Source organism: Chroicocephalus ridibundus, chromosome 4, assembly GCF_963924245.1.
Source record: "Chroicocephalus ridibundus chromosome 4, bChrRid1.1, whole genome shotgun sequence".
Lineage (NCBI taxonomy): Eukaryota > Metazoa > Chordata > Aves > Charadriiformes > Laridae > Chroicocephalus > Chroicocephalus ridibundus.
This window is the reverse complement of record NC_086287.1, coordinates 65,344,434-65,369,639: the sequence shown is the minus strand read 5'-3', so window position 1 is coordinate 65,369,639 and position 25,206 is coordinate 65,344,434. Positions and strand designations below refer to the sequence as shown.

Sequence of the window (25,206 nt, the reverse complement as noted above, 5' to 3'; positions counted from 1 at the left end):
TGTGAAGATCCTGGATAAATAATGACGTACTGGGCCTGCCTTTAGGAATTTTTCAAGAACTAGCCATTTTGAGGCTTCTTACCATTTGTCAAAAAAAAAGTCAGAGCCTGATCCCTCCCGTAAGATGCATCAAGACAGGCTGGGACTAACTGGCACAGTACCTAGGCCTTATGGTAGGCGCAAAGTTCAGTAGGAGCCAGCAGGGTGGTCTTACTGCACATAAGTTAAATTATGTACTGGGCTGCTTCAGGAGCTCGAGGGAAGTCATTATCTTCTTGCTAGGCACTGTTGGGGCTGCACCTAGAATAGGTGTCCAGTTATGTCCGTCTTCTCATCCCCCCCAGTTCAAGAGGAAATCGTGGAAACTGGGAAGGAAGGACCTTGGAAGCACCTGAAATGCTGCAGCAGTTTGAGGATTTGGCTGGGTCTAAAGCCATTGGAATTCAGACTCTTGTATGATATTCCACTCAAACCAGCAAACTCTTCCCCTGACTTATGCAGCCTAGGGGTAACTTAAACAGCCTGGGGCACATCTGTGCTGCACAGTGCGATGTTGTGTAGTGCCGGTAATATAGGATTCGCTGAGCTGGCACAAGTACCAGAAGCAGCAATGCATTACCTGAGCTAATCTATATTGCTGCTACTTTTGCTCGCCTGTTTTAAAGCTGGCTGAGGTTTTTCTGTGCTTACGCTAGCCGCTGGTGGCTTTCAGAAAGGTTTTCTGTTCCTTTGTGCCGCCTCTGTGCTCAGTGTGGTCCTAATTTAGTCTCAGTTGCAGCATAAGTGATGCCCCCGAGCAGGACTGCTTTATTTGTCCAGGGTGGCTCAGCCTGCCTGACCTCCCCACAGCCTCCTTGCTCTGGCACAGAGAAATACTGCAGCCACTAGGTGGTAGGAGCTGCAAGGATTGTCTCTGCCTGGTATAGGTCACAGTTTTCAGAGCCTAAAGAGGAAATATCAGCTGCACAGCAGGCTGGCAGAGGCTGGACATGGCTCTGTGCGTGCCCAGCGCCGGGCTGGGCAGTTTTGGACTTGCACCTCCAGATTCCTTTGCTGTGAAAGGCAAAGAAAGGAGTCCTGCTGGTCTTTTGCAGGGGAGGCAGTTCATGTCCTGCTCCAGCTGCATCTGCGTGAGGTCTTTCTTGCGCACCGCATCTCTATATTTAAATTATTATTATTTTTTAATTGAAAGCCTTGCCTTGGGAACTTTCTACCTTGCCTAAGCCATTTACCTCTGCTTTTTCTAGGGCCTTAGAATCGTTCTTTAGTGTCAGAGAGGATTATGCTCCCACTGCAGTAATCTGTGAGTTGCTGACAGGTGCTAGGGTTGACCTGCGGATAATCGTGGATCCTGCATTAGGGGTCACAAGCAATGAAAAATGCCTGTTTCCGTTTACCTGACACTGGAGTCATCCAACACTTCAACAATACTGTCCTAGAACGGGTGAAAGAGGCTATATGTATAAGTAGCTAAATCAGTAATTTAATCCTGGGGAATGTGGATCCTGGAATGTTTTAATTAAAATGAGTTTGCTGTAAGTAGGTCCTGTCTTCTTTGGGTTTTAGGAACCATCCTTCCTGCACAGGTGGTTTGCTTTTAAATCCTTTTGTCTCTACTTGTATGCATGAGAATGAAAAGGTCTGGGGGAGATCAGCTTCCCGTGCAAATAGTGTCAAATAGCTCCTGGGTTTTATGTTTATTGCCCTTATCCATTTTCTCATGACCGAAGGGCGCTTCCAGGGAACTGTCCCCCAGGCGATGCTGTTTCCAGCACTGTCCCTGCTAGCCTGATCATTATATGGATTTGCTCTCCGTGTGGCTCTGCTGACAGTTGCTGAGGCACAGAGCCTGCCCATGTCATTCCAAAAATAGTGAGACACGAGAACTTGGCAGAGGGACGTGATTTTCTATAATGAGCGTCCTTCTGAGATAATAGCTAGCAGGGGTGCTGTTGAAGCTGGTAGGGACTGGCCCAGGGACTCCAGGGCAGCTAGTCATTGAACTGGTCCCATTTTACGATGGCAGCCTGCTGTCCGGCACGCAGCTTTCCACCCCCTTTATGAGCTGTGGGCTGATGTCATGCTTTGGACATGGAAAGGGAAGGTTTCTCCATGTCTCTGCTGGCTCTTGGGGCAGTCAGGCAGTTCTCTCAGGGTCAGTGTGGGCATCGTGTCATGTATTGCACCTCCGAGAAGCGTTAGCGCTAACCTGGAGCCTTTGACGGGGGCATAATTTTCAAGTAAGGGCCCACCAGCCAAAGTGGTGGGACTGAGCAATGGCAGCTGGCTGGCTGCTCACCCACCCTTTGGTCCCCAGATGCCACAAGAGAGGTCTAGGTGGCCTTGTATGTCCAGGAGGGTCCCCCCAGGATTGTCCCTCAGTCATGGTCCTTCCAGGGGAACTCCAGTATCAGCCTGGTTGTCCACCAGGCACTCCGCTGTCACCAAGTGGGTAGAGCACAGGGCAGCCCCAGGGCATAGCCTGGCATGGTGAAGGGGAGGAAGGCTGGAAAGGCAGCAGCAGCCTTCCTGGGGCTCTGGTTAGATGGACAAGCATCCTGACACAGGCCTTGGAGCATGTTGGTGGGTGGTAAGAAAGTGGTGAGGCCTCTGATGTTCTCTTTGAAAGGCGCTGAGAGGGGAGCCCTTTGGGAGCAGAGAGGACAGCTTTGATCATCTCCCAGGCTCTAAACCCCCAGCCTTTCCTCTCTGGCATGTCGGGAAGGCACAACTTGGTATGTGAATACACCCGACAGCCAAGTGCACTTCTTGATTTTCTGCAAGCACTGAGATTTCTCCCTTGTCCTCGAGCACTGAGACTGTTGCTAGCCCCAAGACACTGTGCTGGAAGACCAGTACGTGCTTCGGTTTTGTTGCTGCCGGCCAAAATCAAGTGAAGATGGTGGTGGGGACATCCTGTCCATAGGCCTGATGTTTTCCAAAAGCCTTGGTACGGCCTCGCGTGTCTTGTGGCTGTGAACACAGGCAAGAAAGGGAGGCACCCCATGGGGGCTTGCTCCAGAGTTCTTCTGAAGTCAGGATTGAAGGAGTTGTTGTGCTTTTCCTGGGGCCCTGGGGCAGCGAGTTAGGTTTTGCGGGGGGCTGTTGGACAGGGAGGTACAGGGGAATCTCCTCTCTTCACCTCCGCTCTCCAGTGCGGCTTCTGTGGGTGTGTGTGACACTTTGCCCTCATGTTGGCTTTGCGACCACGGGAGGGACAGTCGGTTTCTGCCTTTCTCTGGCTCCTGTCCTGTCTAGCACCAAATAAAGGTAGACTAGTCAAAACTGTGTCTTTCTGTGGTTTTACAGTGCTCGCATCCATCAAAAACCCATGACGTCTTTGCCGTCATGCTGGCACAAGTTGCTGGTAAACCAGATGTGTGAGGCCTCCAAAGCCCAGTCTGAAAGGCTCGGCTTTCTCTGACGTGCACAGTAACACCTTGCAGTGGTCTCTTCATTGCAGGAACATACGGGGTCAGGGGTTTTTTTGTTGTTTTTTTTTTTTATTGTAGGCAGACTGGTTTTGCTTGCAGAAGGTGAAACAAGATCAAACTGACATTTCTGATTTTATCTGTGAACTTTGCTGAGTGTCCACACTTAAGCTGCATGATGAGGTGATACGAACTGAAGTGAAAATATGAACCAAAGGGTTAGCTGCCATCATCGTGTTGTAGCCCCTGAGTGTAACTTTCCTGCCCCTGGTTGTTGAGGGACTTTGGATACTTGCATTTTCATGAAGCTGAGAAAATGCCTGTCTTCATCTGCAGTGGCTTATGAGAGGGATTGTTAACTGTTGGGTAGCTGAAGGAGATGTTGTTGCTTATGGTTAGCCACAATACATGAAACTAATATTATTCTTTGGACTTAAAGTCGAGGAACTTGTGGCATAAAAAGGGATTGAAGTGGGACCAAGTCACAAACAGCCTGAGCGAGCAGATCCCAGTATTGAGGAGGGGGCGGGGGGTAAAGCCAATCGAAACTCAGAGAAGAGGTAACTAGCTGAGGTGTGACCTAGCTGGTATTTAGGTTTCAGTCTGCTTGAATCTATATTGCTTTCCAGGTGATGTTTAAGGTGAGAGGATGGATCCACAAAGCCCTTGTAGCAAGCCATTTCCAAGTGGACATTGGGTGTTTTGGCACTCTTAATTTTCCTGAAGACCTTTGGCTGAGCATGTAGAGGCGTCTAGCCTTCCCCAGCACAGTCTGAGGCCAGCAGATATTGCAGAGTTCAATATTTTTAAAAGCAGGCCAGAGTCGTCTCAAGTTGGTCACTCCAAATTGGAGAGAGCAATTCCAGTAGTTTCCTTCTGAACTGAGGGCTGTAAAAACAAGCATGGTCTTTACAGAGCTACTCTCTTCTGAGACACCATGATACCAGCAGCCAGCTGAGGGGTGCAGGCGTCCTATAAATCTTTTATTAATGGGTGATGTCTATAGCTTGATATATTCTAGTTCCTTATTCCTCAGTTTACTCCCCTCTAAGTTCAGCCAGACCTTTGTTTTTTGATCTTTCGGGTGGGAAGGAGTGTTTGTGTAGCCTTCTATGCCATTTTAAAAGGTTTGGAGGTGAAGATTTGATTTTATTTCTTCTTTCAATTTGTTTTGCATTTTTTGAATGGTGGCCAAGCTGGCTTTTTTTTTTTTTTAATTGGGATTACACAGGCATTTTCTTGTGCGTGATTTAATTGGTTGACCTAGTATGTGGGATTATTTTTTTTTCTAGTTGGTGTTTTTGTTTTGTTTCTAATGGAACAGATACAAATGAACAAGAGCGATAAAAATCATCATTTTGTGTGTATGTTGAGTAAAAGTTTCTAGAGTCATGAGATGAGCTAATCATGTAACCCTGCTGTGAATTAGACTGTCTTGAGGGGGTGAGGAGGAAGGATGCGTGTATGGTTCACTTCCATATCCCAAAGGATGCATTGTTCCAGAGAAATGACTGAATTTGCGTGTTACAAAAACTCTTCAGCCTGTGAGCTTGAAATTTCAGCCGCATGGTTCAGAAAACAGGGGCAGAAATTTGGAGAGTGTAGTTAGATTCATGATCGATTTTTTTTAAATATTTTTTTTTTTCTGGAGCAGGTGGGAACCCACAACTCCCATCAGCTCGCCCCGGGTTGTGGTTGTCATCGTTCAGCTCTTCTGGAACGAGCTCAGCGTTAATACCGTGCTGTGCACACATGCGTGCGGGAGACAGCCTTTACCCGGAGGGATCCCACAGAGTTTATTTATGCAAATGGCAAGAGCCAATTTGTTATTCTCTAGGCGGTGTTTATGTGCCTCGCTGCCGCGGCATAGGAAAGCCTGTGTTGTGCCCGCTATCAGCAGCATCAGTCAGCAAAGTGCGGTTGTAAGTGATAACTGGTGATATCTGCCCCGTTCCCATAGCTGCGACAATGACGCTAGTGGCTCTTTGTTAAAGGAGCTAAAAATGAGCCCGTTGTGGGGCAGTGACCTGTGCTTCTCAGAAGCACACTCACCAGCTGCCCAGCCTGAAGGAGATGCCGCGTATGCCTTACCCCCTTTCTGAGCTGGCTGAATTTTCACTGGCTAAAAGCCACCCCAAAACCAGCAGAAGAAAGAAACCTTCCCTTTCTCAGCCTTTCAGATGCGGTGTGGTGCACAGTTGTCTCCCCCATCTCGATAGCCGCAGGGCTGTGTGTGCCATCTGTGGCACAGTCCCCTTGCCGTGACTTGATTTCTCCTAGGCAGAAGTGGTTACTGAGGCTGGCATGTACTTCTGCAGTCACTGAAGCAGAGAGGTGAAACGGCTAACAGAGCACCAAAAATCAGCTAGCAGATGGCTGCAAAACCTGCCGCCTTTCTGCCGCCGCCTTGTTCGTCTGGGAGTCTTGGTCCGTGGCGGCGAGCGGGGGGGCGGCAGGTGCCATGGCAGTCATCACTGTGACCACGTTTAAGAAGTGTCACTAACACGTGCACGTAATTCCAGCTGAGCAAGCATGGTGCAGAGGTGTTTCTTCTCCTCTGCTGGATGTAGTTATTCTGATTTGAAGTGTGGCTTTGACACCATCCAGAAATTTGGGGCTGAGCTCATTAGGTCTGCTTCAGCTCTTATGCACACATGTGTGTGCAGAGGTTGTTCCGGCAATTCCCTCTTGGTGAGCCCATTCTTACGACATTTGCGATCCTCTCTGGTTTTGAAACGCTGCCATGTATAACCCGCCAGAGCAGCTTGCCCTCCTGTAAACCTCTGAGCTGGGACCAGCAGGCAGATCATGAGGATGCGGTGCTGCCTTGGTCAAAGGGCTGGGTATGGAGGGAAGGCATTTCAGCGCAGAGCAGCACCTGAGCCTGGTTCATCATTGTATTGCTCCTGTGAAGATAAGTATTGAGAAACAAACCTGTTTATTATTCCTCCTCCGGGTCCTGTGCTTTGCAGTGCCTTGACCCGGGTATGTATGGCCACTTGCACTGCTGGGGCAGTTGGACATGTGGCTTTCTGAAGCCCGGTACTGAGACAGCATGGTTTATTTGCACGCTCCCAGCAAGACCTAAGGCAGATTGCTTTATGTGGGGGTTGTGAACTACAAAGGGAGAACAGGAACACTGGGAGCGCTGAGGGAGCCTATCAGCTCTTGTAATTACCTTGTCATAATTTGCTTGCAAGCTTCCTAAGTCCTGCTACTCTTTTTGGAAACAACAAAACGTTTGCTGGGAAGCAGTGACGCAGCTGTCTCTGTACGGAGGTAACTTTGGAAGCCTGCCTTCTGCTCTGCAAAGCATAAACTGCCAAAACAGTGAAAAATGACTAATTTATTGGGGAAACCCTTTGGCTCCAGTGAACTCAGATTGAGCCCAAAGCTGATTTTCTAAAGAAGTTGTGTGCATGAATTATTTCCAAAAAGATGAAATACAAACTTAGCAGAATTCCTGAGCTTCATCTCCGTATCCTTCAGATGCTGCCTTGCATGGCAGCTGTCAGCTGAAGAGGAGGCTTGGGTGAAATTTCTGCTGGGCTGTGTCAGTGGTGGGGCGGCTCAGCCCCTTGTGGAGGAATCAGTCCCACAGAGGAATCAGTGTGGGCAGCAGCAGTGTCTGGCAGAGCTCTGCTGCAATGGGAATGTGCAGAGCGTGTCCAAGCCTATTCCCAGTGGCTCTGGAGGCTGGAGAGGCCCTGTTGGTCTTTTCCAGTGGGTCTCCTAACCTCCGTCAATGACTCTCTTGAGAGAATTCCACTCTGGCCTCCACACTGCCCTTGTCACAGCAGCTCTTGTAGGGCAGCAGATAGAGGAGGCATCTTTGCTGTTATCTTCTTCCATGTCTGCAACATAGGAAACACTTGTCCTTCCCCGTCTCCTCCCTTTACACTGCCTGAACCAGGGCAGTGGTGCTGCCCTGTCCGATTTACTTAGCATCAAAAGCCTTGTGATCAGAGATAAGCCTCTCACCGTAGCTGTCTTCAGAGGTCTTTGGTCTTGTGTGGGTTGTACACAGACGTCAGCTATGACTCGTAACTGGAAAGGCGTGGAAGTTAGCCCTCACACTGCCCGCCTGCCTCCTGTCATGAGGAAAAGGAAAGGTTCAAAACAGCTTTCTAGTAGACCCAGTAAGGAAAAGGGCTAAAACGATGTTTGAGCTGGATTTCAGCGGGTGCTTGTGTTTGCGAGGGGCAGTAACCAGTATGTGGATTGTCCCACCCAGTGGCTTTTGCAATCAGGGACTCTCTTCAAGCCCAACCAACACCCCACTAAGACAACAAACAAATAAAGCAGATATATGTAACTGCTATAAAACAACTGTCCTTAGGACAGTATGTGCTTCCAGCAGCCTTTGCCCTGCTAATAGGTGAACAAATATAGATGGCAAACTGAAATTTAAACAAGTGAAAAAAACCCGAGCAGCTCTCTTGCACTGAAATTGGCAAGCCTGATCTCTAGATGTAGGCCAGCCTTGGAACGAGCCCACTTGATCCCACGGACTTTATTTGTTTCCGCCAAGTGTTTCTTTAATTTACAGTAACAATTGCTCTGTGGCTTTATTCATCTCAATCCCAGTACAGAAATGGTGCAATGTGATTTCCTCGTGTGGTGCCACTGCTGCAAAAGCTTTCACGTCACCATTTCCTGTTGACTCAAATGTTCTTTTCTTTCTTTTGCCGACGTCAAACAGAGATAGCAGATCAGGGAAGACTCCCGAGCAATGCAAAATAGAAAAACAGAAATGCGAGGATTTCGGCATTAAAGCCCTGTGAAAAAACACTCCAGCTTTCAGTTCCTCCCAATTCCCGCTGGTAGACCCCAAGAAAGGAGGCACATAACTCTGTCAGGTCAAATTTGCAAGTATCTGAACTATCTGCTTTTTTAAGATTTCCTTTTCCTGGACACTTTTAAGCTATTTATTTACTCTTGCTCTGCCTGCTGCATATTGCCTTTCTCCCCCCCACCCCCCCATACAATACCACTGTTTATTTTATTTCTCAATGATTCTTGAGAGAGTGCTTGGTCTTTGCAGTTTGGCAAGCTGATGGTTTTGCTTAAGAGTAAAAATGGAAGACCTTGCTTGACTCTTAGATCCTGGTCCCCAAAGGGTGGTCATTAGTGCTGATTTTTCTAATATTGTTGCCAGGTATGTAGCAGGCCAATGCATAAATGCTGTACTATAAACAGGTTGCAGTACCGATCCTGCTCTTTTCTTTGGCAACCTCATGGGATTTCTAAGTGTTAGAAAAATTAGCTGCACCTCTTTAAAAAAAAAAAAAAATAAAATCGGGTAGTCTAAAGTTTTGTTAGGCCTAAATGTGAGAGTTTCTGTAATTAAATAATCCACATTTATGCGTGACCTGTGAAATGAGACCATGGGTGGAGGTGAAATGTTAGCTTTTACTTTTCCGAGTACCATGTAACACAGGCAATGATGCTTGCTCAGATTTGCTGTTAGTCTGAAGCAAGAGCTGTTTGTAACAAAGAGATGCTAATTTCTTGTCAGCAGTGATGTAATTTTTTTTTAAAACCAGCTGTTTCTGTGGTCAGCTGAACATTTGAGAAAGAATTAGTAGTATCTTCCTTTAAGCATCATAGTACGGGTAAGTACATCCAGATGGGCCGTGGAGTTTTGCCAGTGCTGGAGAAGCAGGACATGTACATTTTAAGATAGGAAGAGTTAACTTTGTTTCCCTGAAGCTCACCTTTAAGGAAACAGTAGAAAATATATGCATGTTCGTCTAACTGTATGCATGTTTATACAAGCATATGTATTACTTACATAAATACACACACATGCATCCCTCATCAGGTTGCTGGTAAACTAAATTACTTCCTGTTGGAGATCTGGCAAGAGGGATTTCTTTTTTAAGTGTAGGCTTGAAGAGATGCCTGGACAAGCTGGGCTAGATAAGTATGTGGCACATGGAGAGATCAGCGAGGAAGGAGGCCAGAAAGAATAATAAGGAGATGTAAAAGCTGGCCTGACTGGCAAGGCAGAGACGGTATCTGTGCTGCAGCTGGAGGAAGTGTTGCTGTGTTGTGTGTAGGCACAGCATAGCCAGACTCAGTTTAACCAACTGCATCGAAGATGTGGCATTAATGATCTGATGTGGGCTAAAGAGACAAGCTTTATGGTGGGTTTGCACAGTTGGTGCTGCTCTGGCTTAGACTGCTGCCATAGGCAAGCCAGCTGGAGTGCCTTTCAGCAGCCCTATAATAAAGGCAGAGTGAAACAATGAAGTATTGTTGTTTATATGGACTAGAGATAGCACTTAACATATAGCTGTGGTGCTACACGCGGTAGTATTGTGAGGCTGCTGGGAACACATCTATTTTAGCTTCTGGAAGGAGCCCGGAAGGAGCTGTTGAGCTGAGCCCAAGATGGTGATGATAAGCAAGCTGTCCTCATCCGTCACAAGCCGTTTGCTTTCCTGCTCATGTCCAGAGAGGAATTAAAGGATTCCTGGTTGCTTTTCTTCTGCTGTGTGCATCTCAACGATGTTAATACCAGTAGTCATTTCAAGCTGGCTGGTTGCCAGAAAGTGGAGCATAACAATGCTTACCCTCTTAAACTCGGAGAGGGTTCAAAACTAGCTTGTAAATGATTAACATCAGACCTGGGAAGGGGCTTGTGGGGGAAGAAGGGCAAATAGTACCATTAAAAGACTGACTGGTCCCAACTGAATTGTATGCCTCTCTCTAGTCCACTTGTTCCTGTTATTCAGAGTGGAACTGAAACAACCAATACTGAATGTCCTGAAAAAATTCCTGGGGGAAATTTTTGAACCAGACCGCAAAACTTCTAGGGTTTAGTTTTGTGACAATTCACTGTGTCCTTCCTCTCACAATTAAGCAAGCACTTCTTTTGCATGCGTTAAACCCATACCCCCAAACTGTTGAGCATGCAGCTTAAGCAAGTGTCTCCCTATCTGTAAACTTTCGCAAAAAAACAGAACAAAGCCAAAAAAGAAACCTCAGAGACCAGCAGCTGTGGTTAATGAGCTGAACTTTGAACAGGTTGCTTTTCTGCCCAGCAGAAACTTTGGTTTATACTTCGTCCTTATCAGTTCCTTCATCACCCAAAGGTCTCTGCAGGTTAATCAGAGGAAACCTGAAATCTGAGGACCCAAAAGGTAGCTGCCGTGCAAGTGTATGGCAGGAAACCCCATTCTGGAAAACACCACACATTCCCCAGAAATAGCATTGGGAAACCCTCAAAACGACGTTGTCATTGCTGTTCCTGAGCCCTTGTGCTGTTGTGGTGAAGCTGCACTCTGTGAGCAGTCTGGATATGCACGTCGGATTATGGAGCACCTTTCCCCAGAGAGCTGCGGAGTTTAGTATGGAGCAAGTGCCTTTTTACAGATTTCTCTTGTGTTTACTCAGGATTATCATCCTCTGCTAATTCAGGCGAAGGACAGTTTGGGAAACCCTCCAGGAGACAGTTAGTGATGAGCACACGCCTACTGATATGCCTAATACATATCTGAATAGGAATTCATTTTGTTACTGGGGGCAAAATTTGCAGGGAGGGGGAGTGCAGGGCAAGGAGGTACTAACAGATCTTCCTGGTATTGATTTAATCTTTCCTCAAAATGTCAGGATTTTTTTTTTTCCACCCCAGTGTCTCATGGGTACTTAATCTGTTTTTGTTTGGGTGATAATAGTTTTATTTAGAACTTTCTAAGCCTGACGGAGGATATGATTAATGCTGTTCCTATCTGTTGTGTTTGCGTGTGTGAAGGATCGCCTGTTCTTTGTGATGGAGTTCGTAAATGGCGGGGACTTGATGTTCCATATTCAGAAGTCGCGTCGCTTCGATGAAGATCGGGCCCGGTTCTATGCTGCAGAAATTATTTCAGCCCTTATGTTTCTCCATGAAAGAGGCATCATTTATCGGTGAGCTCTGCATTCATTCATTCATTCTCTTTGTCTGAACCCCGTGGCTGAGATGATAGTTTGAGTTTTCTGCTTCAATAAATAACTGTCACTTGCTGCCCACCAGGAACAAGTTGTCAGCTCGGGTAACAGTAACCTCCGCTTTCCCCCTGCACATTGTCCAAGGTGCACCAGCATCCAGGAAGGAGTGAGATTTCTGGCTGCAGTATTGACTACGGGGAGAGTATTCCAATGATGTGTGTGCAAGCATGTAGAAAAGCAGGTTTTCCTTCCAAGGCACAGGGGCTTAGATTTTGCATTGGTGTCAATTCACGTTGCTCGGCAGACTTAGGTGGTTTATATCAGCCCCAGAATTGCCCCTTGTCTGCACCTCAGGTGGCTGCTGGGCGCTAGCTGCTGACCACCAGAAGCCTCTGCCGTGCTGCTCTGGGCCCAACCTGCTGCTGGAGAGCACAAGTCAAACTGATGACAAAGGGAGAGGCATTAAGTGAAGCCTTCCTAGGTTTTCTGGGAGGTAAATGCAAGGAGCTGTTGCTTTTGCCACTGTGTGCCTTGTTATTTGAAGGCTAATATGTGCTGGTTACACCCAAGCCTCTTTGTTTCCCTGTATTGGCTATGGGCCTGTGTTTGAACCCTATCTTTTGACTTACCTATCCAGTGCCACTCAGCTCAGCCACTAAAAATCTTTTCATTCCTGCCACAATCCTGCAGCAGGAATTTTCCCTTTCTGTCCACGTCTGGCATCTTTTTGTTTGTAACAGGATCAGAGCATCATTGACTCTCTGTGTCAGCCTCTGCTCCCAGGTCTCAAGGTTGTTCTCAGGAAGCCATTTCCCACATGCAGTACTCTTTTTTTTTTTTTTTTTTTTTTTTTTTCTTGTTTGTTTGTTTTCGGGGTTTTTTTCTTTGGGGGTGGGGTGGGGTGTCATTCCTCTGTAGTCCTGGGGGCAGTTTAGTTATATTAGTTCCCTTCTGTACTGCCAAAGTGCTCCACTATAGACTCAAGCATCAAGACGTGGACCAGCCAGCATGGCTCAGAAAGCCAGTCTGCTTTGCGGAGGCCTCCCTAACCACGACGACAATTTGACTGGCATCCTCCCATGTAAACCAGGGGCAGAGCAAGACCTGTTCTGGGTGGAACAGGACATGTAGAGCAGGGAGATGTCAGCCTTGAGATAGTCTGGTTACACAGAAAGGTTTCTTTCTGACGTGCTTTGCAGAACACCTCTGGCATTGTCTTGCCCAGCAGAGCACTGGAAAGGAGGAACAGTCAGTTGTTTTCTTTGGAATACTGTTACCTGGGTTCCAGCAGCAAAGCATGCATATTTAGGTATGGTCTGCTGTAGCCCTGGCTCAATTCCACTTGGGGCATGCCAGTACTGCAAAGAATAACTTAACTCTCTCTTTTTGCTGCTTTGGTTACAGTTGTGCAGCTGGGACCCACAACTGGGTCCAGGATGGGACCAGTTCCAATCCCAGTCAGGCACTGTTAGTACCGTTTCAAACTGTGGGTTGGGCCAAATGCCGTTTGGTTTGGGGCTTTGCATAGTTTAACCCAGGCAATGCAGTACTGTCTTTAGTAGTGCGTCCTCTCTTACCAGATAAGATAAACCCCGGGCTGAACACACTAAAACCAGAATAGCTGAGGGCTAAAGTGGCCAAAGGGACAGGGACTGCGGGGGTGACACTTTCCTATCTGATGGTGAGATGAAAGGATGAATCAAGTAAAAGCAACTTCTCTTTCTTTTCCTAGCTTGAGCTCCAGTAAGAAACAGATGGTCAGGTGAGGACAGAGAATATTAAAGTATTTTTAAGTATGAAATCATAGGATATATGTGGCACAGTGAAATAGAGGAGTGTCATTTTAATATTCTTTGGGTCCTGACAGTATGAAAATTACTAGTGATGTATACCACATGTATTGAGCTTCTAAAGCACTGTGATTGTATAGAATAGCAAATCTACTTACTCTGCAGCTGGATTTCAGTCTAATTCTTCCCTTGTGAATAATTCCATCTCCTGAAGAGAGACCCTGCCAGATAATTACACAAATGACATTATCCTTAAAATAGTGACATCCAGTAGTTATTGTCAATCATTCAGCCACAAAACTGTGTCTGGGCATAATGTAATGCCACTGTGCTTACAGCTTGTCCCGTCCCCTCTCAGACTGCTGCCTGTCACAGGGCAGGAGTAATAGATTCCTCTGGGTTTTGGCGCTCTTCAAGTGCTGCCGTAATTCATGATAGAAACTCGAGGAGTAATTGAAAAGCTCCTTGAACAACTGCATGGGCTTTGATCTTGCTGGAAAACTGGTTGAACTGTGGAGTCAGGTAGCTTCAGCTGCACGGGGCAGATATGCCGGGGGATGACTTGTTTTTTTAAAATTAGTCGGGGTCACTCTGTTCTGGAAGATGTAAGGGGAGTACAGTGCGGCTGTACTGAGCTGAGGTTGCTTCTGTCAGGTCATGAACACTGAGCTCCAGGAATTGAGTCTGCAGGATGGAGGAGATACTCAAAAGGGAATCGCTGCACTTCTGTAAGAGAGTTTGGAGATTTTACGGTCAGAATGTGAGTGCTTGCTTAGAAAGCTGGGAGCAGGGGGAGAGACAGCAGGGAAAGCCTGATCAGAAAGTGTTTTGCCACAAGTTGCTCAATGTGCTTCTCCTTTCTGGATTCCCAGCGTCAATGGAATAAGAGAGTCCCTGGCCTAGAATACCCTGGGTCATTTGTTTTTCTTCTGGGCTAACCTTAAACATAATACTACTGGATTTTTCCTTGCCCCCTTCAAGATTAAGCAGTTCAGCAGAGTGTCTGCATTTACCAACACAATGATAGTTCTCCCAGTACGTCAAATTGTTCTTGTGACAAATGCTGCGAAAAGATGCATCTTCTCTCCTTTGAAATGCCAGAGAGGCTTGAGAGCCAACACTGAAAGTTCATTGAGAAGCAGCTAAAATGCGTCGCTTTGGCGTGGGGTGACAGGGCTGGTAACAGCTAAAATCAGGTGGTTGTTGATTCCTTTTCCAGCCACACATACGCAATTTGAAGTAGCTGTGGGGCAATATTTCTGCTATTTGCTACTGGGAGTCCATGAGAACAGGGTTCCTGAGGCAGATGGTGTATTTTGGTTATATGTGACTTTTTAACATTAAAAGCAGGCTTACTGCTGCATTGGTGCTCTCATAGGATGGTTTTCATGATGCAACTGAAAGTGCGTTTTCAGTGAGTTTACTCCTCACTTCGAGGAAACTCTGCTTTTTGTTACTAAGCCCTGGCCAGAATAGAAGTCCCATAAACGTATGTGTGTATTTGGCATTTTTTGAGAGAGAGCTTTCAGTTTCACAGTTTTTTGTTGGGGGTTTGTGTTTGGGTTTTTTTGGTTTTTTTTTTTGTTTTTTTTTTTGTGTTTTTTTTTTTGTTTTTTTTTTTTGTTTTTTTTTGTTTTTTTTTGTTTTTTTGTTTTTCCATTTGCAACGTTGCAAAGGAGAGACACCTTTCTGGCCTTATCAAGGAAACATCTCTGCCTTGCCCTAAGCTGAGGTTTAGCTGTCAACTCAGCAGTGCCTATTTATAGTTGCTTCCTGAAAAAAATGTCAACAAGTACAGCGTGGTTCCTTATCCCATCGTACAGGGGGTAAGACCAGAATTTATCCAGCCATGAAAGCAAATGTTTCAGCATGTCAAATCATACTATATTGTGCACCCTCTAACCACGGAGGAGTAGGACAAGGACATATTTGGGATCAGCTCATGCTGGATGTTGCCAGGAAAAGGTTAGGCGATAATCAAGGCTATTGTAGATAAAAATCTTTGCTCACAGAGCAGTATTCTTGCACTGCTGCTTTCTTTAAGCTTATTTCTAAAGGAAAATAGTATGCTGGGTCCTGTTGCAGGGAGGTAGGTTGGTTGGTGATTTTTATCTGAAGACTGTACGTGCTATTTTTCTTGAGGCAGCCCTTCCCAACTTTCAGTTTCCAGTTCGGTGGTTCTCAGGGTAGGGGAAGTGTATTTTGGCTTCTGTGCATGCTGGGAGCAAAACAAAACAGCATGCACATCTGAGCAGCGTTAGATCTCTTAGTGGCTTACTCAATGCAAGTGGCCTAGTCCACTCAGTCTTCTAAAAAGCAAAGAGACAGTAAATGATTATAAGGGTTTATTTTAAAAGCAGGACTTTTCCTTCCATGTAGCATTAATGTAAGAATGGCTGGTCTGCCCTGCTGCCCTCAAATTCAAATCTTTGCATAGGTTGATGTACAGCTTTGCTAGTGGATAGGTCCACTTGCCAATGTCACCTACATAGTGAGGTGCCTCAATAGAAGCATCGTACCTCTGTACTGAGGGAAATGCAAATGTTTTCTTAAGCTTGGTTGTTGTGGATTGGTTGTTTTTTTGGAGGAGGGGGCTTAGGGGTTTACCCTGCAGTCTTTTTCGATTTTGGAAAGGTAACGGCTTTTTCACAGGCAACCTAGTGGCATGTCTTGATTTTTACAGCAAACCTTCTTTCTCTCCCTTTGCAGATGTGTCCCATGTGTCTCAGCATGGGCTGAGTTGGTCACTTTTCAGAACAAGCCTCCACTACCTGCAGAGGTGATACAGCGTACATAGTGACATACCTGAACTATATCTGGAAGCAGAGGCAGTGTCACCTTTGCATCCTGCATTTTAATGCTGGTTTTGCCAGCCCTAGGTATGGAGTTGAATAGTAGAGACACCTGTGTGCCCCAGCTTACCACCTGGCACAGCACAGTGGCAGATACATCACTAAGGACTTAGGTAGCGTAGCATGTAGGTAATGTAGCTGCCCAAGAGCCAGAGGAGCTAAAAGGCTGGGCTAGATAGCTTGGGACAAGGACCGGTTGTTGGCTGGTTGAAGAACTTTCTTTTTATCCTGAGGGCTCGTGCTAGTTAGCTCATTCTACTGCCTTTGTGTCTGTATTGGTGTTTCTAATGCAACTGGCCATTCCAGAGATGCCTGGGGTCTGCTTGTGCTCCATCACGCCTCTGGATGTGGGGTAGTGTGCACAGAGTCCCCATGCGCTGATGTGGCACCAGCCACTATTAAGCAGGTCCCGTGACTTGCTTGTGTTTAATAGGATGTGTGGCCCCTTTGGAAGGCAAAAGATAATTACACAATTATCCAAATGAGAACATGGTCTCGCCTTGGGGCTGAACACTAGCTCTTGGGGAAAATAAGATAGGGTCATGAACAGGAAGTGTTTACTTTTCTGTGTGTTACCTGAAAGCATCACCTTCATGTGTGCGGTACTCCTTATGACAGGGAAAAGCTCCATCTCCTTTGGGATCTGGAAAGATTGCTGGATACTGGCCAGGTCTCCAAAATCATCACCTTTTCTTGGTGTAGGAGACCAGTCAGGTCTGCAGCTGTGTGTCTTATGATTGTTGGCTTTTATAGGGAATGATTTTTTTGCAACAGGTTAATTCCTGCCAATTCAAACAATAAGCCTGTGACACTTCAAGGAAGGTTTACATAAGCCTTTTTCGGAGACCAGTTTTGCCGGAAAGACTCTTATTAACTGAAACAACACGAAAGTTTCTTTCAGCAGAATCAATTAAAAATTACATGCTGAAAATAGAAGCTGAATGCCTTTCCTAATTACATACAGCCACTGTTAACAGAGCAACTCTTATTACTGTGCTGTTTGCTTTTTCCGTGGGTCAAGACACTGTAGACGTGGGATCCCTCATGGTCTCTCTCCATGTTTTGGTTTTTTTTTTTTTTCTGGCAACTGGTGATTTTGTTTATTCTCATCTCATGCCCTTTTTCACATCTGGAGCCAGATCTTGTTTCCTCTGAAGTCAAGGGCCTTTCCCCAAGGAGGTAAATTAGTGGTTGAACTGGATCTGTGACTGATACCAGCAGTGCCCTGCAAGGCAAACTGGCTGACTGGGGGGCTATCCAGGGATTACCACTGGTTTGCTTAGGTGCTATGCATAGCTTTGTTTTCCGAGCAAATAAAGATAAACCTTTTGTTTAATGAGGTGGCCTTAAGCTTTTCTGAAAGTTTTTGCTTGAATGTGCTACAGTAGATGCATCTGTAGGTAGACTTTGCTGTATTTGATGCCTCCCACTTCCCCACCCTGGTTTGGCTGCACGCAGGCAGAGACGTACTGTTTGCATCCAAGAGGAGAGGGTGGGAAACAGCCCAGCCAGCGCCAAAATGGGTGTGAGTCTCCACTCTGTGGAGCACCATAACCTCAGCTGTGGGATCTGGTCCCTGTCGCTTCAAGACCTCGATTCAGGAGAGCTTCCAGACTCAGCGCTTTCCTGGACTGGGGCCCTGAAGGCAAGAGTAGGTATATGTATGTGAGACAAAATGAAGGATGTGCTACGTTGTGAGAACAGCGGGAAGAATGAAATATAAGCTGATTTTTACGGTGAACAAGTGAAGCAAATCAGCTAAAAGCTGCAAATTGGCACAAAATAATGTACTGACAGCCCCAACCCTACAACAACCGCTTAGTGCAGCAGAGAAATTTTCACGGTGAAGTCTCTGGAAGCGCTTCATTCAGCTTTAGAAAATATAAAGGAATGTCTCTTAGGGTCAGGAGTGTAGTAATGTCTGTGGCAATCTTATCTGACAGTCAACAGTTCGTGTAGGCTGATTTGTGCTCCTAGACAGTGCATCTTCCACATTGTTTTCCACTCAGATGTGGTTGTTGCATGCTTGCAAGCTGGGCTCTTTTACAGCCTCTGGCATGCAGTGTTTAAAGTGTTGTTTCTCTGCACTTGATCAAATGGAAAATGCAGAGAAAAAAACCCAGCCTCTCACGTTTCCATGTCATGTTTAATCAGTCACTGTGCAGGACAGTTTAGTCCTGATTTACAGTTATGCTTACGAAGAGCAGTCCTGTTTTGAGATTCACATATCAGATCTCTGTGCCCCATTGACTCCACTGTATGTAGTCTGTGAACTTTAATGCAACTTTCCACATGACTAAGGACTACTGAATAGCCTGCAGAAGTTATTGGCTCTGTTAGTGTCTACTTTTCCTTTATGGTTATTTAAAGGGATTGATTTGAAACCTGCAAACCCTGCACATAATGAGTTTGTATAAATCATTAAAAACCATAGTTCCAAGGGGCCTCAAGAATTTGTCTAGTTCATCCACCTGCCCCAAGGCTGGATAACCTTTACCCAAACGCAAGTCCCTCGTACTTTCACTCTTCTCCTTTGGTGTAGTTGTTACATTTGCATGTAATAACTTGTGTACTACACTTAACAGGCATGGACTCTCATTTACCAAATGTTTGAAATGAGAGCTCAGTGTTAGTTGGCAAGTCTGGTACTGGTGCAATAAAAATAAGTAACACTGCTCATCTGTGGAGGGGATAAGTGATTAGACTTGTGTTCTGTCGTTCTTTTTGTGACTAATATATCCTTATGAAGGCATTTCACAATTAAAAAGCGTGTAGGTGCAATTTAAGAAATAGCTACGTGTAACAATTACAGCCAAGTTCTTAAAGAAAGGAGCCCAGAATTAGACTCAGTCTTTAAGTCCCAGGGCACCTGGGAATATTTAGGTTAGAACTTCTGAAACTACGAAACAGTCTTTCTGCCTTTTCTTCCCTATTTATGAGAAGGGGAAAAATACAAATTGAAATAAATTTCAAGATGCTACATAAAATTTGTTTTTAAAAACTGCCCCTAAGTATTACTGCTACCTTTTTAGCCAGAACTGCTCATCTGACTTGTAACGTGTTCCCTGATATCAAGGGCACTCAGACCCATGATGTTAGGACCCAATTTTGAAGCCTTTTGCTCTGAGATCTCCAGAATTGTCCAGCATTAATCCAGTATCTTTGTTGATCTTTGTATCCACTTTGAATCGAGGAAGCCTTCAGTATTAATGTCAGAGAATATGACCCCTGAGTTAGCATTAGGGAGGCTGATATATATAGCTGAGGAAAAGGTCTCTGTCAACCTTAATAAATGCTTTGTACAATTTTTTAAAACAAAGATTGTGCCAACAAAATGCTGTTGCATTGGCTCCCTCTAACTTGGTGAAATGGAAGATTTCTTGCAACATGATGTGTTGCAGCGGGTGAAGCTACTGTATATGTAAGGGAGACAATGAGAAAATCAGTATTGTTGACATACTTGGCCTGCAGCAACTGCCGTAGCTATCTGGGGAGAATTCGACTTATTTTTTTAGCTGTAGCAAGATCAGCACCTGATGTTTCCTTGGTCAATAATACCCGTGTTTAGATTTTGTTCTTTATGCCAGTGAGCATGTAGATACTCTGGTTTTATGCAAACAGAGGGCTTTTGTAAAGTCACCCAGCAACTTTTAATACCTATGGCGTAATTGAAACGCCTTGTCTTCAGATTCTAGTGCAACGTCATCAGCTGCCTGTAATGACTGCAGAAAGAAACTAAGGATAATAACACAGTAGGAAATTTCAACTATTACGTGGTAACACTGCAGTAATTGTTGTCTGCTTTACAGTTTAAAATTTCTGTGGGAGAAAATTCCTCCCATCTCCTACCAGCGGCGCTCTGGGCAGGACAGTGGGCACAGCTTTGCTTCTGCCATCTGCGAGCCAGCCAAGCTGGTGCTGGGGCTTGTAGTTAGCTGCTGGTGTGGGCCAGGATGCAGATTGCGAAGCCCGTTCCCATGGAACAAGGGGAAAGCATTACTCATCATTTGGCCTCTGAGTCGTAACACCTTTGCTGTTAATGGGATCAAGATCCTCTCCTCTTATGAGGCTGCGCCTAAAGGCACAATTTAGTCTCGGAATTGTATTACCCGATTATTATTACACTAAAGCAGGTGGCAGTATTCCAGCTGACAATGGAAACGGGAGCAAGCCTTCAAGTCTCAACTGCGTACAAGGTGTGATATATTCAAAACCACAGAGGTTCTCCACGCTCTGAGCTGATTTGTTCTGAATCAATTAAAGTTTCACAAGCACAATTTATTATTAACAGCTAGAGCTGCTTTCACAAATCTCTCAGCAGCACAGTAGAGAAGTGCTCCTGAATCGGGAAAATTACTTCCAGCTAGGAGAGGTTATTTACTAGTTAAATCTCTGATCCAGGCATACTGCCCTGGCAAAGTCCATCCAATAAAGGATGTGAATGTTTGCATCGGAGCCTTTTCTGATGTACACCATTTTGGGGAGGGCAGAAGTGTCATGATGCCTTGCCAAAGTGGGTCATGGCTTCTTTGTCTGCTGTGATTGAAAAGGAAGGAGGCTGGAGGGAGGGGATGGGGGAGGAAATTGGGAAAAGCAGGGTAAGCTGTGCAAGGTAGTAGGGGGAAGTTACTCCATGTGCAAACCTGTGACGTAGAAGGGGTGGTAGGAAGCGATCCCTTTAAACTCTTCATGGGCTTTTAAGTAAGCCTATGTGAGCTGTCGTAGCAAGGCTGCAGCATATTTCGGCATGCAGGCTCTCTGGCACCCGTGTTAGAGTCCAAGCTGGTGTGTGACATTTAACGTGCGGGCTTCAGGTTTTCTCCTCCCGTCTCTGGATCTGGTTACATTCCTTCTGACATTTACCTGAGTAAGAAAATATAGCAAGGTCCCGTGTCCTTGTTGACTTGTGCCTAAAAGCTGAATTAGTCTGCTTTGTATTTCTGCTTGTCAGTATCTCTTGACCATAAGTTGAGGAATTGTGTGCTTATCTATGTTTTGGGGATTTTGATACAATCTTATCAACTTAATTTACCCTTTGCCATTGCATGCACCTTCTATTAAGTTTTCCCTCTTCCTTTATAACCATTCTCCCCGCTGGAGCTCCCCATTTCAGTACTTCTCATATCACTAGTTCAAAACATGGTGCCCAAACAGCAGCTTTACAGCCAGAGTTTCTACCTTCAGCCACTGTTGAGCACAGAGGGGAGCAAAGATCTTGGCAGCTGGCTCCTGCTTCTTGCTTCTCTGCCCAGCCTTGATAAATGAGAAAGCCAAGGAGCTGCTCTGATTCATGCCAGCTGGCCAAACTCCCAAAGAGACAGCCCACCCACCGCGAAGGCTAGAGCACGGCACTGCCCCGAGCATGGAGCAAGAGCCTGCCAGTCCTGCTCCTTCTGGGGTCTCTTTGGGGCCAGGGCCAACCCCCTTGGGAGGGTTACAGCTCGCCATCTCCGTTGTGCTGCTTGAGATGCAGCAAGCTAGTGAAGCTTCAGCTGGTCCAACTCATGCCTTGAATTGCAGAGTTAGCTGCAAAGCTGTGATGGCCGATTGATGCAGCCAATCTGCTGGTGGTAGGTTTGAGATGGGACTGGAGTAACTCATACCTGAACTAACAATTTTTCCCCTACCCCTACACAAAGTGCCCAAATAAGCCTTTATTGCACCGTATCTGATAAATAAATAGCGTTTATCTGTGGCTGAGTCACTTGAAACATACTTCCCTGTCTGCTTTCGGAAAAGCAATGCTAACTTGGGCTTCTTGTTGGAAATCATGTTTTGGCAAGGCGTCGGAGCAAAGTGAGATCGGCTTTTGAACCTCTGAAGCCACAAGACATCTGGAGCTCGAGTGGGCTGAAGTCTGATTCATGAGTGGAGATCCTCTGTGTTGCATGTCCCCCTACGCTCTTTTGATCTAGTGCAATTGTCCTGCTCACCGATGCTCAAATTGGTGACTACCCTGACAGGGATAGCACTAGGGGGAAAGACAGGTATTTTGTAATAAAAATTAGTCAAAAACTGTCTTGCAGCCTGCCCTATTTACTGCACCTCATCATCTCCAATCACAGCTGCCTCTGGGGTCCTTCAGGACTGACGGCTTTCCCCAAGCCACAGGGCAGGCAGGAGAACTGCCAGAACTGTTGGCTGCTGCTTCCCGGCATCAGCTGGTGGCATCTCTGGATCCCTGCTGGCCAAGAAGCAAGACAGCAAATTCCAACCATTGCCACGAACCAGTAAGCCGATATTGGACAGGGGACGTGTGAAAGGGAGGGAATGTCAAATGGCAGTTTCTGGAGGCCTAGGTGTTACCTCTACATGAGTTAAATGTGGCATGGAGTATCACGTATCTCCATGTTCTGTCATGTCTAGGACAGTTTAATTGAAGTATTTGTTTGACTGACTGAGAGCCTTCCCTACTTTCTCTTCACTGTCTTACAACCAGACTTACACTGAAATTCTCCACCTCTTCCCAAGGGAAGCTCTTAATATTTCCAAGTCTTTGCTCTGCTTGTGTCTTCCTTGGGACCTTGCCGTGGTTTGGGGTGGTTCAAGCTGTTCTGTTCCCTGGGGCATGTGTCCAGTTACTAGATGGCTGTCCGTCATTCGAGTAGATGGGAGCACATAATTCCCATAGGCTCCTGATCCCTAATTCCCTGAAGTCCACACTGAGTACGTAAGGATGCCTGTAGCTACTGGGTATAACACAGGCATCGCTCGCTCGCAGGCTTTTCCTTGGCCTGTGTTGGCAGGGCCGTCCACAGCGTTGGCTGCGTCCCAGGCACTGTTATGTAAGGAAGAATTTCAACATTAATTATGTGTCTTGGCTTTAGGTTTAATTCTGTCTCTCCGGATGCCAGAAGTAGTCTCAGAAGTTTCAGTGTGGCTTCTGCAAGCAAAACAAACAAACTTTATTTTACAGGCTTTGGGTTGTACTGCTTTCTCCTGGAGTATCTGCTCCTTTGGGACATTTTCCCTTTGTTTCCCTGCCACTGAGAAGGGACAGCAGTTTTTCTGGAGACGCTGCTGAGCATAGCTAGCACGCTAAAGTATTTGAGCTGCAGGAAGGCTGGCACCTCCAGTCAGATGGATTAAAAGGAAAACTTAACGTTTCCTCATTCTGAAGGGCCAGAGGAGGGAGGGATGGATGGACGGATGCAACGCGCTGTTGCCACCACGCCTGTAAGAGGTTGTCTGGGGCAGAAGTGTGTGCTGGGTGAGAGACGTCTGTGTGGATCATGTTCTCACCCTAATGGCTTTCCTCCCCCCAGCCTCCTGCAACTGAAGTCATTAATGCTTGTTAAGCCAGGATGGAAAGAAACCCAAACAACAACAGTCTACAAAATAATTCGGTCACTCCAGACTGTTTTGTTTTGTTGTTTTGTTTTTTTTTTTTTTTTTTTCTTCAGTGGAGCAATTAGTCTCCTGTCATCCCATTTTTAGCCAGACTGGAAACAACCTGCTGGACAATAGCGGTTGCCCTCCTGGCAGGCCAGTCGCCAGATCCTCTCAGTGATGGGAAAGGTGAGGCGCCTTCCCTTGCCTGTCTCTGGGGGAAGAATCTCTGTAAAGAAATTCCTGTGGGCCTCACTGAAAGCTCTGTTTTTGTGCAGCCCCTCCCGGTGAGTCACAGCCTCTGGCTCCTCTGAGATCCCTCTGTACGGTTGGGTTTTCTCTCAGCCGGCAGCAGGGTTAACCCTTCTGTGGTTTCACCCAGGCGCTCTCATGTGTATCTGACCCATCCCACTCACTGGCTGATGATGTAGATTGTGGGTGCCAGAAAGTCATGAAGTAATCTGTGGTTTATACCAACAGCAGGCCAATATAGGACTCGCATGGAGAGGGGGCAGATTTTTCCAGTCTTGCTCACCCGAGTGGTACTTGATCCTAGGAATGGCTCAGCCTGTGTAAGGGGATGGTGCTGCAGAGCAGGGGAACGTGTGATACGAGCAAATGCACTGGAGTCTGGCAAAAAGCAGGGTGCTTTTCGGCAAAAAAAGGTGCGATAGTGAGGACGGGGGCCAGCTGAAGTCCTGTGGTAGCACTGCAGGCAGCCACCACGCAACCAGAGCAACCTGGGAAATCGGTTCCTATAATTGCTTGCGACACGAGTAACGTGAAGTGCTGTCCTCTGCCGAGGCTGAAGGCTGCAGCTGTGCCATGCACAGGGCCTTCCTCTTGCTGCCGAGCTTGGTAGTAGCATGTGGAGAAGCGCTCCACCTCCATCGCCGCACCTCCCTGGAGGGCACTGTGCCTGTCCGGCATGCAGCACCCTCGCGGGCCTGAAAAGCATAGATGGGACAGGGCATGGAAGGGCAAGTTCAGGTAGGAAGGCAATGTGGCCGTGCTGCTGGAGGAGAAGGCTTAAATCACCAGGAAGAGGGGCGTTGCCATCTTTAGCTTACAGAAAGCAGCCCTGCTGGCACCTTAGCGGCTGGCCAGTGCTAAACCCGAACCCTTTCCTGCACAGATGCGGGAAGAAGCTAAGCTTGAATCCATCTCCTGTCTCGTTTCTGCACATGAGGCAAAAGCCACAGGATTGCTAGTCAAGTGCCAGAAAAAGCTCCAGCTGCCCAGTGCAAGCGAGGACAAAGGGAAGCTCTGCTTGCTCGGCTGCTGGATTTAACAGCAAGTCACCGCGTGTTTGAGTAATGTGTCACTAGTGCCGGAGCTCTGACGTCTGGAATGAAGGTGCCGTGTGGGCACCAGAGCCGCCAGGCTGTGGAGTGCTTTGCCTTGAGATAGAAAGCTGGGGTGGAGAAGCGCTTGGCGAAGAAATCTGTTATACAGGCTCATCTGGGGATGCACAGTGGAAAGTGTTTCTGGCTGATTCCTGAAGCTTGGATTAGCTCTGGGGCAGAGCCTGCTGCATCCAAACATCATACTGGGTGTCAGCTGCAACTGCTCCGTGTCCGGGCAGAGCTGCTCTGGGAGCATGCTTTGGTTGCTATGGGGGAATGAAAGGCTGTTGATAAGAGTTGTCTTCTTATTGGGTGTTTTCTGTTTTGAGTCATTCCAGCCACGGTGAAAGGTGCCAGCAGTTCCAGGAGTGACAGCAAGTGCTTGGTTTGGGAGCAGAGAACCATGCTCAAGGGTTGAGTTCCACATAGCAGGGGTGGCTGTGAAGACACAGGCATGTGCGATGGAAACGCAGAGACTCAAAACCAATAGTACAAAATTAAGGAATTGGCTGGAGAGGAAATA

At 46.6% G+C, this 25,206-nt stretch overlaps 1 protein-coding gene across 1 annotated transcript in view; it reads left to right on the top strand.

The window, feature by feature from the left end:
• PRKCH (protein kinase C eta) overlaps positions 1 to 25,206 on the top strand; it is a 118,252-nt gene that overhangs the window by 61,357 nt on the left and 31,689 nt on the right. Inside the window, exon 10 of the mRNA XM_063333589.1 lies at positions 11,191 to 11,345. Within this exon, the coding sequence (XP_063189659.1) occupies positions 11,191 to 11,345 (155 nt within the window). The remainder of the gene's footprint in view (positions 1 to 11,190; positions 11,346 to 25,206) is intronic.